The sequence below is a fragment of the Pteropus medius genome, unplaced genomic scaffold (genome assembly GCF_902729225.1).
Source record: "Pteropus medius unplaced genomic scaffold, Ma_sr-lr_union100, whole genome shotgun sequence".
Taxonomy (NCBI): Eukaryota; Metazoa; Chordata; class Mammalia; order Chiroptera; family Pteropodidae; genus Pteropus; species Pteropus medius.
In genome coordinates this window covers 24,217,630-24,231,581 of record NW_024344378.1, presented here as the reverse complement: position 1 = coordinate 24,231,581, position 13,952 = coordinate 24,217,630, and the positions used below count along the sequence as shown (strand labels likewise).

General features: G+C 46.5%; 1 protein-coding gene across 17 annotated transcripts in view; it reads right to left on the bottom strand.

The window, feature by feature from the left end:
* The window catches only part of SORBS1 (sorbin and SH3 domain containing 1), a 211,496-nt gene that overhangs the window by 92,460 nt on the left and 105,084 nt on the right, over window positions 1-13,952 (bottom strand). For 9 of the 17 annotated variants that reach the window (XM_039871672.1, XM_039871681.1, XM_039871674.1 and 6 more), the window contains exons 4-5: window positions 11,086-11,214; window positions 2,104-2,216 (exon numbers count right to left, since the gene is read on the bottom strand). In XM_039871672.1, the coding sequence (XP_039727606.1) occupies window positions 2,104-2,216; window positions 11,086-11,214 (242 nt within the window). Of the gene's footprint in view, window positions 1-2,103; window positions 2,217-11,085; window positions 11,215-13,295; window positions 13,392-13,952 lie in introns of all 17 variants that reach the window. The other 8 variants (XM_039871670.1, XM_039871669.1, XM_039871671.1 and 5 more) reach the window with 1 other exon arrangement.

Here is a 13,952-nt window from a genome sequence, read left to right as displayed (position 1 = left end):
CTACCAATCCCCACCTCCACTGGGGACCACCGTGATGATGTTGTCAACGAGAGGGCAGTCCTGGCCCCTTGTTACTGGGGGTGAGGTCCAGGCTGGTAGGAGGAAAGGCCACCTACGGGAACATCAGAAGACAGCCCCCTGCCCCATGAGTCTCCTGGACCCCAACTCAGTCCTTATGAGGAGATGCTAGGCCTGCAGGGGTCTGAGAGCTTTCGTCAGCTGAAACCAAGGCAGGGTAGACCCCAACCTACCCTGGCTTTGTGTCAGCCAGTGTATATTTATAGCTCTGGCAATGACTATATATAGCTTATAGCTCTGGCAATGGCTGTATAGACAAGAAGTCATTTTTGCATTCAGAAAATTTCAAGAGGTAATGCATGACTTAAAGTTGCTTGCACTTTGGATGGCCAATTTTACACTAAAAATATAGAAAAACCTCTACATGAGCAATTTACCAATTTCCATTTAAGACGCCCTAGTAAAAAGAAAAATTTTAAGATAGTAAGAGATAGGAAACTATGCTATTCACCCTTATTACAGGATGTTCACCCTTATTACAAGGCTCACCCTCGAGGACAATGTTTAACACAGTGATCTGAATACAACAGGAGTTCAATAAAGCTGTGATAAATAAATGCGTTTAAAGAAATTTTTATTTACTTCACATGCTTTTTAAATCATCTCTTTTGAAGAGCTGTTTAAGAAATCAAAAAGAATTAGAAAGTTACCCTTGAGCTAAGTCATTGATAGTGGAAAAGGATGTGCTTCGAATTCATCAGCACTGCTTCCTAACCCGGACAGAGCCAACTGTCTCCATTCTCGAGGCAGCTGAGAAGGAAGCCTGTCTGCCCCAGCCAGCGCACTCATACACTGGGGAAGGTCTTAGGAACGGAAAACTATGGCAAGTCATTTACTGGACAACTGACCTTCCAAGTCCCCGTGTCTAAGGAGGAGGCCAGGCACCTGTGCAGCTCCTGGTCTAAGCAGTGGCCCCGTATGCGCATCGCTGTACTAAGGGAGGCAAAGCCACAGAGGGGCAGAAAGGCTCAGTGGTGCTGCTCAGTACACACGGCCGACCGTTAAGTGCCAGCCCGAAGCCTGAGAAGACGTGTGTCTGCAGGGAGGAAGAAGACGTCGTCTCTGACCCGGTTTCATTTCAGGGGCCAGTGCAATTTTATGTCCTCAGGAACAGGAACCAGAGAATCAGTGGAGAAGGGGGGTGGGGCCAGGAAGGCCGTGGAGAATTCCCAAATGCTCATGAGTTCGGGGAGCCCCTTCACAGAAGGCAGGCACAGGAAAGGGGATCATACTAGGAATGCGTTTCTGCAACGGATTTTGGGCAGCACAGCTTCCTTTGAGACAAAGAATGGCCCCCTTCCATGGATATGGCTCCTCTAAAGTAAAAACACTCTTCACGGACAGTCTGAATTAAAATAGGGGCTATTCCTTTCATGAGAATGCAAAGTAGCCACAGGGAGAAGAAGGAAGAAAGATCAGGAAAACAACCCAGGGGGAAAGACTTAAGCAAAATTATCCCTAATGCTAGTTGTACACCTCGAGGGATTTTCTTTTGCAGGGTAGAGCTAGGCGGTTTAAACCCCACTGTGTTGTCATTCCCACTTCCAGGGGTGTCTGTGCCTGGCTGCAGGATAAGGGTCTGGTTACAGCGACCTGATCTTAATCTATAAGGATAGAGTTGCTGGAACTCTTAGAGCCCCAACTGCAGCAAATTAATGGAATAAACACAAGTGTGTATTCTTCTTGAATATTACACTCTAAAGAGTTTTTAACTAACAGGCGCAGAACTTTCCCCGATTATTCAAAGCTAAATGGATTCCGTTTCAGAACATTTCCAAATACAGTTCAAACCTAGAAAACATCGGGCCCATATTTCCAATGTGCACCCCATGCCTCTGCTTCCCTCGACCCCAGCTTCTCACGGACCCTGGTCCTTCCGGAGCCTTTCCAGAGCTGGCCAACAACGCGACCCTAAACCCAGTCCATTATCCAGCTGAGCAAGCTGGAAGTCACAAATCAAAGCTAAAAGACTTAAAAACAGGCATCATTTACCAGTCCGCGCCCCACCCTTGGGCACACGCCTACCTGGGGCTTGTCGGAAAGAAGGTTGGGATGCACACTTCTGTAGCCCTTGGCAGCGAGTGAAGAGGGCTGGGCGTTCCCATTGGCATCAGCATTGGAAGAAAGCCTCCACTCATCTGAGATGGAAAAAAAAAAAAATCCCCTCACTCACAAGGAACAACACTCCCTGGTTCCCCACTAATTGAAGGGTTCCTGGAGGAAAGCAGGAAGAGAAAGAATGCAAGAGTAACCATACCTGCTGAGAAATTCTCTGACTCCAGAACTGTGTGGTGCAGAAAAGATAAAAACAAGGAAAAAAAAGGGGATGGGGTAGACAGAAATGGTTACATTTGCAGGAAACAAGTGTGCATTGCATAGAAGGATGAAAATCCAGAGCCCCGTTGCCTGACACAAAATGCCCTCAGTCACGCTGGCCTGATTACCATAGGAACCCACTCTAAACCATGATGTTCACGGGTGCTGACCTTTGAAAACACAAGGCTCACATTCACAGCAGTGAAGAAACAATTGTTCCTTGACATTCTTATTTTACAGACTAAAAGGCAAGAGAACTCTACTGTCCAATCCCTGCTCAGTAACTCTCATTCTCTTTCCTCAAGCTTGAATTGGGCTCAGAACGACCGCTTCATTAGCAGGCTGGGCTAATTAACAGACCAAGGAGAGGGGGACGTAGATAAGCACTTTTTCCGTGGCTGTGGGTGCTGGGTTACGGGGAAAACATGATTTAAGTGCAGAGGTATCTGCTGTGGTAAGGACTTTTTTTTCTCCTCGCCTGCTTTTCTTCTTTCTGTTAAATGAGCCACATAAACATTGCAAAATCTAATCACCTTTCCTGAGTTCTCCTCACACTATAAGGCACCTTTGTGTCCCTTCAGCAGGCCGTCACCCTGCGCTCCCAGCCACTGTCCGATGCATCTGAGACGTGAAGCCTCCTCTAACCCGACTCACTAACACCACGAGGCAGCAGAGCACGATGGTTAAGAGCTTGGCTGGGAAGGCAGATGGACCTCAATTCAAATCCTGGCTCCACTACCTACAGGTTCTGTGACCCTGGGCAAGTTATAAGACTCAGTTTCCCCATGTGAAAAATGGAGGTAATAATAATGCCTGCTTTATAAGGGTTGTTATAAGAATTCAATAATACAATGCATGAAAAATGCTTAGCACAGTGCCTGGCAGAGCTCAGAAAATGTCTGCTCTTATCATCGTCCACATCATCTCCCTATTCTCTATCCTCAGTCTAGCCCAGGGGTCGAGAAGCTTTGTTAATAAAGCGCCAGACAGTAAATAGTTTAGGCTTTGAGGGCCATGTGGTATAAGTCACAACTATTCAACTCTTCCGTTGCAGCACAAGAGCAGACACAGATGATATGTAAATGAATGAGCATGGCTATGTCCCAAAACACCTTTATTTATGGACACAAATTTGAATTTCTTATAATTTTCATGTGGCATAGACTATTTTTCTTTTAATTTTTCTTTCGACTGTTTAAAAATATAAAAACCTGCTGAAAGATCCCAGGTGAAAGCCTAATATATATATGTATATGTATATGTACATACATATACACACTAATATATATACATATACACACATGTACATACAGATATATACATACATATACACACACCATTCATAGTTCATGGGCTATTTAAAAATAAACATAGGCCAGATCTGGCTATGGGTCATAGTCTGCCCAACCCCTGATCTAGCCAATCCCTTAACTCCCTGGGTGCCTACCCTTGTATTACCCTATATAGAGATAAAGAGTGAATAATATTGCAGCTCTAACAGCCCACGTCTCAATTTCAGTGTGATCCTCTCAAGGACTAGACGTGGGCCTTCCAGATGTCAAGCTGAGATTTCCATTTATTGAACACTCTTCTGAGTGCCAGACACAATTAATCAGTTTTTGCACCTATTCAGTATTTAATTCAGTATACACAACCAGTCCGTAGGTAGATCCTCACTCTACTTCATGGATGAGGAAACAGAAAGGCCAACCGACTTGCCCAAAGTCACACATCCAGGAAACGACCAAGCTGTCTGTCCAGATCTCCAGAATGAAGTATAGTGCTCTGTCCACCATCCACAGCCACCAACTCCACCATCAGCCACAAAGTAAAGACTACATTCCAAAGCGGTAGTAGGAGCCAAAAACATGTCAGAGCAAAAGAAGGCGAGGCAGTTAGTGTAGCTGCATCAAAATCACAGGGAAGGAAGCCTTGTTAAAATAGACTGCTGGGTCCCATCCTCAGAGTTTCTGACTCAGTGAATGGGAGGGGAGATCTGAAAATTTACATTTCTAACATGGTCCCAGGGGATGCTAAGGCTGATGGTCCACAGCTCATACTTTGAGAACCACTGATATAAGGAATACTTAAAAACATCTTTATTCTGGAAAACTAACTGTATCCATTTTTGCGTATTTTTTCCCCTTAAGACAGAGTTTTTATAACGTGTTTCCACTGTATAATCCGTTAGCAGGTTGCCTGTTACACTTTTACCCCTCTCATGGACAATTAATTCATAGGGATTTGTCTTCTCTTCCCAACCACATGAGTTGAGAAATTTACAGGACTTGAATTTTGCTCACATTACTGCAATGTACTGGCTTGTGTGACCAAGGGCAAGCTGTTAATCATGCTAAACTTCACTTTTCTCATCTATAAATATGTACACCTCTCAGGGTTGCTGAAGATCCAGCGATCAGGTGTGTGAAGTATCCTCAAAGTGACCATTTTTAACACACTCTGTTGTATCCACCCAGAACCTTGGCCCAGAGATTTCCTCACACCTGACAGGTCCTCAAACACCAGGTGACACATTGTGACAATAGTTCTCCCTCCTCCCCTGCACCTATCACATTTACTGTCCCATCTTCCTTTCTAAGTTGTTATTTCTAGTCCACCTTTGTCAAGTCATTCTATCAAACATATCACATTTACACCTATACTAAATATCGATAGGTTCTGAGTGAGGGGCTATCCAAGAAGGATGAGCTTTGTGCATGGATTTTGGGGTGCTTTATTTTGCCCCCTCTTGGATTGTCAGGTGACAGGACAAACACATGTGTTGTGGAAAACTGAGATGAGCCTGTCCCTCCAAAGCTCCAGGTAACATAAAGGGGCGATCACGTTGGTATCAGACTGCAGCAAATGACTCATTTGTGAAATGTGATATCTACCTTTTTTGAGTCATGAGGACCAAATGGAACTATCTGGCATAGAGTGTGTGCTTAGTAAACTCAGAATCCAAAACATAAGAAAAACATTTTCCCCAGATATAGAAATAAATTAGAGTTGCCGACTTCTGACATTCTTTTGATAAATAGCTTCAAGAACATAATGTCCTGGAGGATCGACCCACTTTTTCTTCCCATTCCAAGTCATTAAAATGGTTCCCCTCCCCTGCCCCACGAAAGGCATCTCCCAAGACCTCTCTAAGCATTCTTCTCTTCCTTTTTAAGGAGAGCTGTTTCTCATGTTTTATCACCCTTCACCTGTTACCTCGTCTTTTGATCCTTGAAGGTTGGTAGCAGTCCAGGGCCATTATGTGCCTGAGCGCAGCATGTGAAATTTTATATACATAATCATCGATGATTAACTTTTGGTTGAGGAGACTGTCAAAATGCTTCTTTTAATAAATATTACCTCAGAGCTCCTGAGGGGGAAGAGGGCCTTGGAAAGTTGGACCTTAGCTCTGAAGAGACTGAGCTTTCCCAGGAGAAGGGTAATTTCTTTTACCTTATCTTTTCCTCCATCTGTTCTTTACAGACAATCTTTACTGGCCTGTAGCCACGGCCTCCTGATATTTTGTTGTACCTCATTCTGTGCTAATTTCATTCTGGTCTGTTCCAAAGTTGTTTTGCTGATCAGTTTTTGGGATCTTAGGATAACTTTCACTGAGTCTGAGCCGATGTGTTCTGGTAGAGTAGCCAAGAGATGAGAGATGTTAAAAGTGTTTAAAACTTTTTGGGTTTATTTTTTATTAGTGTTGCATGGTAAAGAACTTAACCTTACCCAACAAAAAGATGTCTGGTCTTTGCCCTCTGGCTTCTGGCCTTAATGTCTAAGCCCTTGGAATGTCATCCTGATAGCAGTATTTTTGTGCCACACCAATAACATGATTTAGGTGGGGGCTTTGAGCTCAGCACCCTAAGGGACTGGAAAGTGGTGTCTGCTATACGAGGAAAATGGATAATGCCTATGTACTGGAGACCCAGTGACCATAACCATAACCATAACTATGAGTATAATAGCTTTTGATGAGTTCTTTGAGTCCTTCTAGCAAATTATCAAAGCTGAGGATGGTTTTGCGAATCCCCTAAACTTGGAGTTAGTGTCAGAAGTGAGGATGTTCTCTTGTGGGGACTTTTCCGTCCATTTTCTCAATGGGCCCTAATTCTCATATACGTGCTCATAAAAAGGATTCTGAGTTAATGGAGGTAGGAAGTGTCTTTAACAACTGCTTCAATGTTAATTTTCTCATGATACCTGTTTGCTACTGCCATTTCTGGAGAGCAAATGTGAGAATCAAACTAGAGGAAATGAGTTGACTGCAGGCCCAAGAATCTTTACGTCCAAAGTTAACTTGTTCATCAAGAATCAGACAGGAAGGACTGGAGTCAACTGGCACAGAATTAACAAAATATAAGGATTGAACTTGATTTTGGCTTTTAAGTCAGACTACAGGGCTTGATGGTCTTCAGGCTGTACCAGACAGGAAGCCTGGTATCACATCCACCACCAGTTTAGACTCCCTGTCTCCTCTTAAGTAAAAAGACCCTGACCTGGGGACATGGGTGGAGTCACTCTGAACCAACAGAGCCAAAACCCAGACCTGGCCAAGCAATGCCGTCAGGAAGCAGGGTTAAGGTAATGCCTCTCTCAGGGGCAGGGAGTTAACACTAAGACTACTACAGTTCTTTCCAGATGGTTCTGATCCAGAGACCAAGGTCCACAGTCAGAGATTAGGAGGAAGCCATAGTCAGAGATTAGGAGGAAGCCACGAACAGGGATCCATAGTCAAGCAACCACTGAGGGCAGGTGTCTGGATGGCGGCTTTAAACTGGGCAACTCCAAGGGCTCTCTATGCCTGTCACTGCACCTCAGAGGGTATCTCCATTCTCTCAATGTTCACTTGGATGCAGATGGCTCCCAAATCTACAGCTGGACTCCAAATTTCCAAATGCCTATTAGAAACCTCCTCCTGGAAGTCTTTATCTCACCCCCTCGAAAAACCTCAACACATTAAAAAATGGAATTCAACATTCCTTCAGCTCCCTTCACCAATCCACCATCTCCATGAGTGCCGATTATTCTCCTGGTCAGCAGATTCCTACCTCCCCACGCTCCTTAAACACACTGCACTGAGCCCCGCATTTCACTCTTCCAAATACACTTACCTTTGGCCTCTGCTCTTCATTTCCACTGCCAGCACATGGGTCAAGGTGCTCTTGGCCTCTAACTGAAATAGTGCAAGTCTTTAAGGAACCTCTTGAGCTGCAGTAGCTAGAATAGTTACCATGAAAGAGCACCTGCTGTATGCCTGCAACTGTGCTAAAGGTTGGTATGAAAGAGTTCACTGAATTCCCAACAACTTTAGTAAGATCATCCCCATTTTACAAATGAAGAAACTGAAACTCTCTAAGGTTGAGTGATTTGCCCACGTCACAAAGATAGTAAGGACTATTGACTTGTGAACTAGACCATCTTTCACAGGATGAGAGAATTGGAATAAGGACTGGAAATAGGGGATACCTATGAAATGTGGGTGTCGAAGGGCCATTTAAGGAAATAAATCAGGACATAGGTGCTGGGCAGTAGTACAAGACTAGCGCTTCCAGCCTAGGCAAATGATCAGCAACTCGGGGACCTATAGGGTTGGAAGAAGGCGGTAAAGCCAGGAAGCAAGCCAGACAGGGGGCAGACAGAAGCTGGGGGACAGAAGCTGGCCCAGGTGATAAGGGAGGGAGCTGGATGCTATCTGACATTGGCTATCTGTGAAGACACTGGGAGTAGGAAGCTTGCCGATCTTGGCAAGAGCCACTCACTTGGGCTCCCAGTCCAGGCTGGGCATGAATGTCTGCAAATACTGCTGAGAACTGTTTTCATGAGGCCGGTCAAGGCTCAGGGGCTCCTGGGCCCCAGGACAGGAGTGCAGACTGGTGTGGGCCAGCAAGTTCTCTCTCCAGAGGCTCAGATACAGGGAGTAGGCAAAGATGACAGGAGGACTTGGGAGCCACAAGGACATAGCCACAGTCAAGAGCCAGCAGGATGCTGGACAATGAGCAGTAGGGTAAGAGGACAAGATCCCCAGTCCTGAAGGTCCCGTCTCTAGAGTCACATCCTTTTAACCTCACCTCCAGTGTTATCGAATTCCTGCCCATTGTCTACTCTTAATCAGTATGGGGGTTTCCCTCCTCGACTCAAACCCAGCTACTCCCTTCCACCCAAACTTCCCTAGTGTACAATCCTAAATTTGCCTCTAGTGAATGGGATTCAATTTCTCAGGTAAATTTCCAAACTTCTCAAGGTCACAGAGCAATTTGGAACTAAAAAGGCTTGGAAACTATCTTGCTCAAGTCCCTCATACTTCATGTGTACTTCAAAGATGTGACCTACCCACGGTCAGAAAGCTCGGTTGTGGACTAGAGGCTCATACCTGACTCTTTCATTGCAACAAATATCTTTTGTCCTCATCTAATGCACCCAGAATTACTCCTCCTTTTCCTCCTTTCTCCCCACTACTCATCACAATTCCCAGTGACTCATTTAGTGCCTGGCACAGAGATGATGCTAAATGAATTTCTGAATGAATGATTTGAATTCAGTGATCTCAATTTACCAGGAGGAAAATAATCTAAGATTAATTTACTGTAAGGTGTAAATGGCTGATAGCTATCCCCTAATTCTTCAGAGCAGTTGCATTTTAAAACATATTTTTCCACCCACATTAGGTGTTAGAAATTTATAAGATATAGAATGATTTGGGAACTAGAGAGAGCCTCCTAAAGTGCCTCAAATCACTGCACAGTATGATAGTGAAAACCTACAGACGGTAGAGTAGCATTTGCATTCTGTAAGTGCCACACTGGGACCACCAGGGGGAGCTCCAGGCTCCGTCTCCTTTCATTCACCACTCTCATTCACCACCAGAGGAAGGGCCAGTCCATTGATACAGGTCATTCTATTGGGCTGTTGGGCTGTGGAATGGTTTTTCTTTTTAACTACTGTTTGAGATTCTCTCTTCTCCAAATGCCTTCTAGCTTAGGATCTGGATCTTCCCAATTAGGCCTGATGAGCCTGGATTAGACTTGTTTTAGGAAATAATTATTTTGCCTTCACTCCTTGGCACCCCTTTTCTGGAGATGGCAAACCACGGTGGAGCAAGTCAGATGTGGATTCAGAAATCTACTGGGTTCAGGAATCTAGGGCTACTTTTGACTTATAGTGCTAGAGGTCACTCATGCACTTCCTGAGCCAACAGAGAAACATGGATCAATATGACTAGAATGGGGCCTGTGCTCAAACCCCACCTGGCCTCATCCTTGGGCATCTGCCTTGGCACCTGTTACTGGTAGCTGGGACAGGAAGAAGGCCAGTTCCCACGATGCTGGGCACTGACCATGTCCCTCCTACATAATTCCACCATACACAACACACTGTTCCCCCCACTGTATCAGAGTTTTCATGCCACACTTCCTATCCTCTTTGGTCCCAAGGGAGTGGTCGTCACCCCAATTCCTTTCTCCCTTTATTTCCTTCAAGAAAGAAAGAAAACTCCCATCCCCTAGAGCAGTAGTTCTCATATGTGGTCCTTGGACCAGCAGCATCAGCATGGCCTGGGAACCTGTCAGAAACGCAAAACCTCGGACCCTACACCAGGCCCACAAATGGGAATCATAAATTCTAAAGCTTTGGCCTGGGCCCAAGAACTGGTCTTTTTACTCCAGGTGATTCTGGTGTAGCTCAAGCGTGAGAACCACTCACCACCCCACGGTGTGAAGAGGGGCTGCCCCACCCCGCACTAATTGTGCCTGTGGAACCTCACAGTCAGTGTCTCCTAACTCCCAGGACACCTAGGCTGTGACATGAGCCCTCTCCAGAGAGCCCAAAATCATCACAATCAAAACCGTCTAATAGCTCATTCTGTGCCACCAGATGTGGTGCAAATCATTTTACATATTTCATCCTCACAATGATGCCACAAGACAGATGCAGTCATCGACCCCATTGTACAAATGAGATCACTAGAGTTGAGAGTAAATATCTCGTCCAAGGTTGCACAGCTAACAGGACTTGAACACAGATCTATCAGGTTCCAAAGTCACAGGCCTAAACCTCAACGCCATGCTCTAGACACCCAGGCTTCCTGAGTGATGGGGCAGGGTGGGGAGGTGGGCTTCAGACCAGCTTCTTTTGTCTCCCTTCACACCTAGTGCACACTGGCCTCAGAACTGCTCTTTTGATCCCGTCCCCTCAGCTGCCAGGTCACCACCCCAATCCTGAGCCCTGCTGCACCTCTGCTTTCCTGGGAGCCAGGTCAGTCAGCTGCCTGCACATCTCAGTCTCCCTCTGGCTTCTTCCCAGCCGCAGTCCTGCCTGGCCAGCCACAGCCAAGCTCTCAGAAGTGGGGATGGGCTTGGAGACACCTAACTGCTAGCCCATGTCACCATTCCCTCCCCATGCCCCTAAGCCATCTCTATCCTCACCAGTGCAGTCTGCAGAGCCACCAGCTCTGTAACAGGGTTTCTGCTCATCTGTTCCAGCAAAAGCTGAAATAAAGTGGTGGTTGCTGCTGTGCCCTTGCCTGAAGCAAGTGAGTACCTATCAGGTGAGAGCACTGATCACTACCCATCACAGGTGGGACAAGGAGCTGACTGTCGCAGGGCCCCCTGGGAGAATCAGGAGGCCGCTGATAAATCTACGACTATCCCACATGGCTTTGAACACCTGCCCCCAGTCCCACGGGTAGCACACCTGGTTTGCTTTCATGCTGCAGGGTTTCCGGAGGGCTCACGGGGCTACTGCTTGGGGTTTCCTGGTAGGAGGACGATGCCCGGAGAGTCACGGCTCCCTTCCCAGTGCAGACTTTTGTAGGATCCATGTCTGAAAAGAAAAGACCCCAAAGAGAAGACTGAATCCAAGGCTCCCGAAGGATTAATCAACAGTCAGATAGCAACTTGTTATAGCTGGGGAATGAGATGAACCTGGTGACAGCCACGCAGAGTCTTGTGGTCAATGAAAATTAATTGGTGGATGGCGCAGAGGGCTGAATCACATTTTCAGAGTTTTACCACGCACCATGAGGTTAGGTGAAAATGGAGGCAACAATGAGTTCTGAGTAAATGTGAGTTACAGTAGCAGCTGAAAACATTTCAGAATGAGAGCATGTTGATTCCTTTAATGAAATGAAGTTTAGGTTGGTGACCAGTTAGTAAGGCAGAGTTCAAGAAAGAGTTTATGAAAGATTTCCCGAGCTTCCAGACCATCATTCTTATAATAGATCAAGCTGGCAACAGCAAGAATTAGGTGGTTGCTCTGCAGAGAATCCCTGCTCCTTGCAATTGTCCAATGGCAAAAGGAAAAGAACATCAGCAAGTCCAGACCTCTGAAAAGATGAGACAGGGTGTGCTGCCTGGGGAGAAAGGTAATGGGTGAGAGAGCCTCGTATGCCAAACTTAGTGAAGAAAACGTGCACCAAAGAAAATGACCAGAAACACTAAATCTCCATGAACAGTGTCCAGGGCACTGCCAGCTGGGCCGTCACTGGGTCCTGACTCTCCTACAGTTGCCAATGGCCTAATAACAGACCCAAGTCATCTTTCAAAATTCCATTGAGAAGGATTTCAAAATAGGCTTCAAAGGAGCTGGATGCTCACCCTCCAGGAAAATCAGTGACGGGAGGTGCAGACCACACAGTCCTAGGAGGCACCTGTGCTAAATGTCGCTTTCTGTACGACTAGACTGAACTGAACTCCATGGTCATGTTTTTTTTTTCAAATCGTTCACAGCACAGCCGGGACCGCTGACCTAAAATTGTCAAGCCTGGGATTATGAGGTAAAGTTGAAGGTGGCCATTGGGCCGGATGTGAGCCCAGCTGTCCAACTCATCCCCATTCCTGTGCCAGGGCGGAGAGAAGCAAATCTCTTCTCTCTCCTCTCTCTCCCTCCTCCTTTCCACTCCAGCAGCCCTCTTTCCAACAACTCAGACAGAACACTCATTAGTTGGACAGAAGAGAACAGATTTGCCCCATCAGCACCTCTTCCACTGAAAGCAAAGCACAAAAACACAATGTATGGCAGAGTGGGCAGCGACCTCGGAGAGCATCTGACTTGTCCGACCCTATCAAGAGGATAAATGACTGATGTCACAAAACTATTGGGAAAACTGATTCATGGTCTTTGCAAAAGCAAACTGACAGAGGCAGCCTGTCCATAGGTTCCTGGATGCACAGCCAGATCTGCCCAGCTCCTGAAAGCACCGCTGGGATAAAGTGCCACTTAGGCCTCAGGCGTCCTGTTTTGTACAGAAGGAAGCTATGAGCCAGAGGTGACATTTGAACTGTATCCCTCCTTGGAGAGGAGAAGGAGGAAGTGACCGCAAGTGAAGCTGGGGGTGGGGACGGAGTGCTCTGTGAAATGGCCCGGTGAGCATCACAGAGGTGCATCTAGGTTTGGCATCTAAGGCGGCTGCTCCAAGTTCAGCCCAATTCAGAGAGAAGTTCCCTGTGTGGTAACGTTCATTCTGAGGGACACTGGAGTTTGAAATAAAGTACTGGAAGCTGGAAACCTCTATGGAGAACCTAAGAAGTCCATGTACCTTAGACTCACACCAGGGTAAACTGTCCTTTTACCCTGGGTAAACTGCCTCTGAACTGTCCTTCTCCTGAAGAAGGAAGGAGCTAGGAACCTATCAGTTTTGTCCACAGACTGGCTGACTCACAGAAGTGTGCACGCACGCACACTCGCATGTGCACACACACGCACGCACATGCACGCACACACACGCACGCGCGCACACACACACACACACACACGAAGAAAGGAAACCAACTAAGGAAGTGGGAGGGAATGGCTCCTAAACATGCAAGGATTAAGCGTCCAAGTCTCTGTTAGAAGGAAAGAAAGGAAAACCATGCATGATCTGCTAACAATTAAATAAAGGAAACCAACCCAAGGAGAGATACCTGGAGGGAGTACTAGGCCTGAAGAGTTTTTCACTGTCTTCACAGGAATTATTTTAACAGCGGAAATAGAGCGTGCACGTAAAGGGTCGGCAGTTGCTGAAAACACAAAAGGGTGAATGGTGCATCCAGAAAGAACATTTGGGAAACACTCGGGCCGTTGAGGAACTGGGCAGGGACAATAGGAGGAAGTAGCCCACACGGAAAGGACAATAGAAAGAGCAGTTGATGCAGTAATTTAAAATAACCTGCTTTCTCTCTTTAGAGGTCCCTGCCAAGCCAACAGAACCCGCCCTCCAACCGTCACCCAAATGCAGTTGGTCAGTTTTCTGTGCCTCCTGCCACACCAGGAACTTGCCAAGCTTTACACAGATGCAGATGGCCTGGCAAATAAAGGAAGGGGAGGGCGATCAGGGTCCAAGGGGCCCCCAGGGAGAATGTTGGGGGGTCTGTGCTGGGGGGGGACAGGGAGGGCTCCGACGGGGAGAGCTATGGCCCAGGCCCCAGGTGAGTAGAAGAAAGAAAGGAACAAGGTCTTGATTCTCCTGGTTCTTTCAGCCATCACAGCTGCTTCCTCAAAGTTTAACTTTTGGGGACCTGTGCCTGTTCTGACAATCACAGCCATCTGACCTCGAGCAAATCAGAACCCCCATCTGTTGG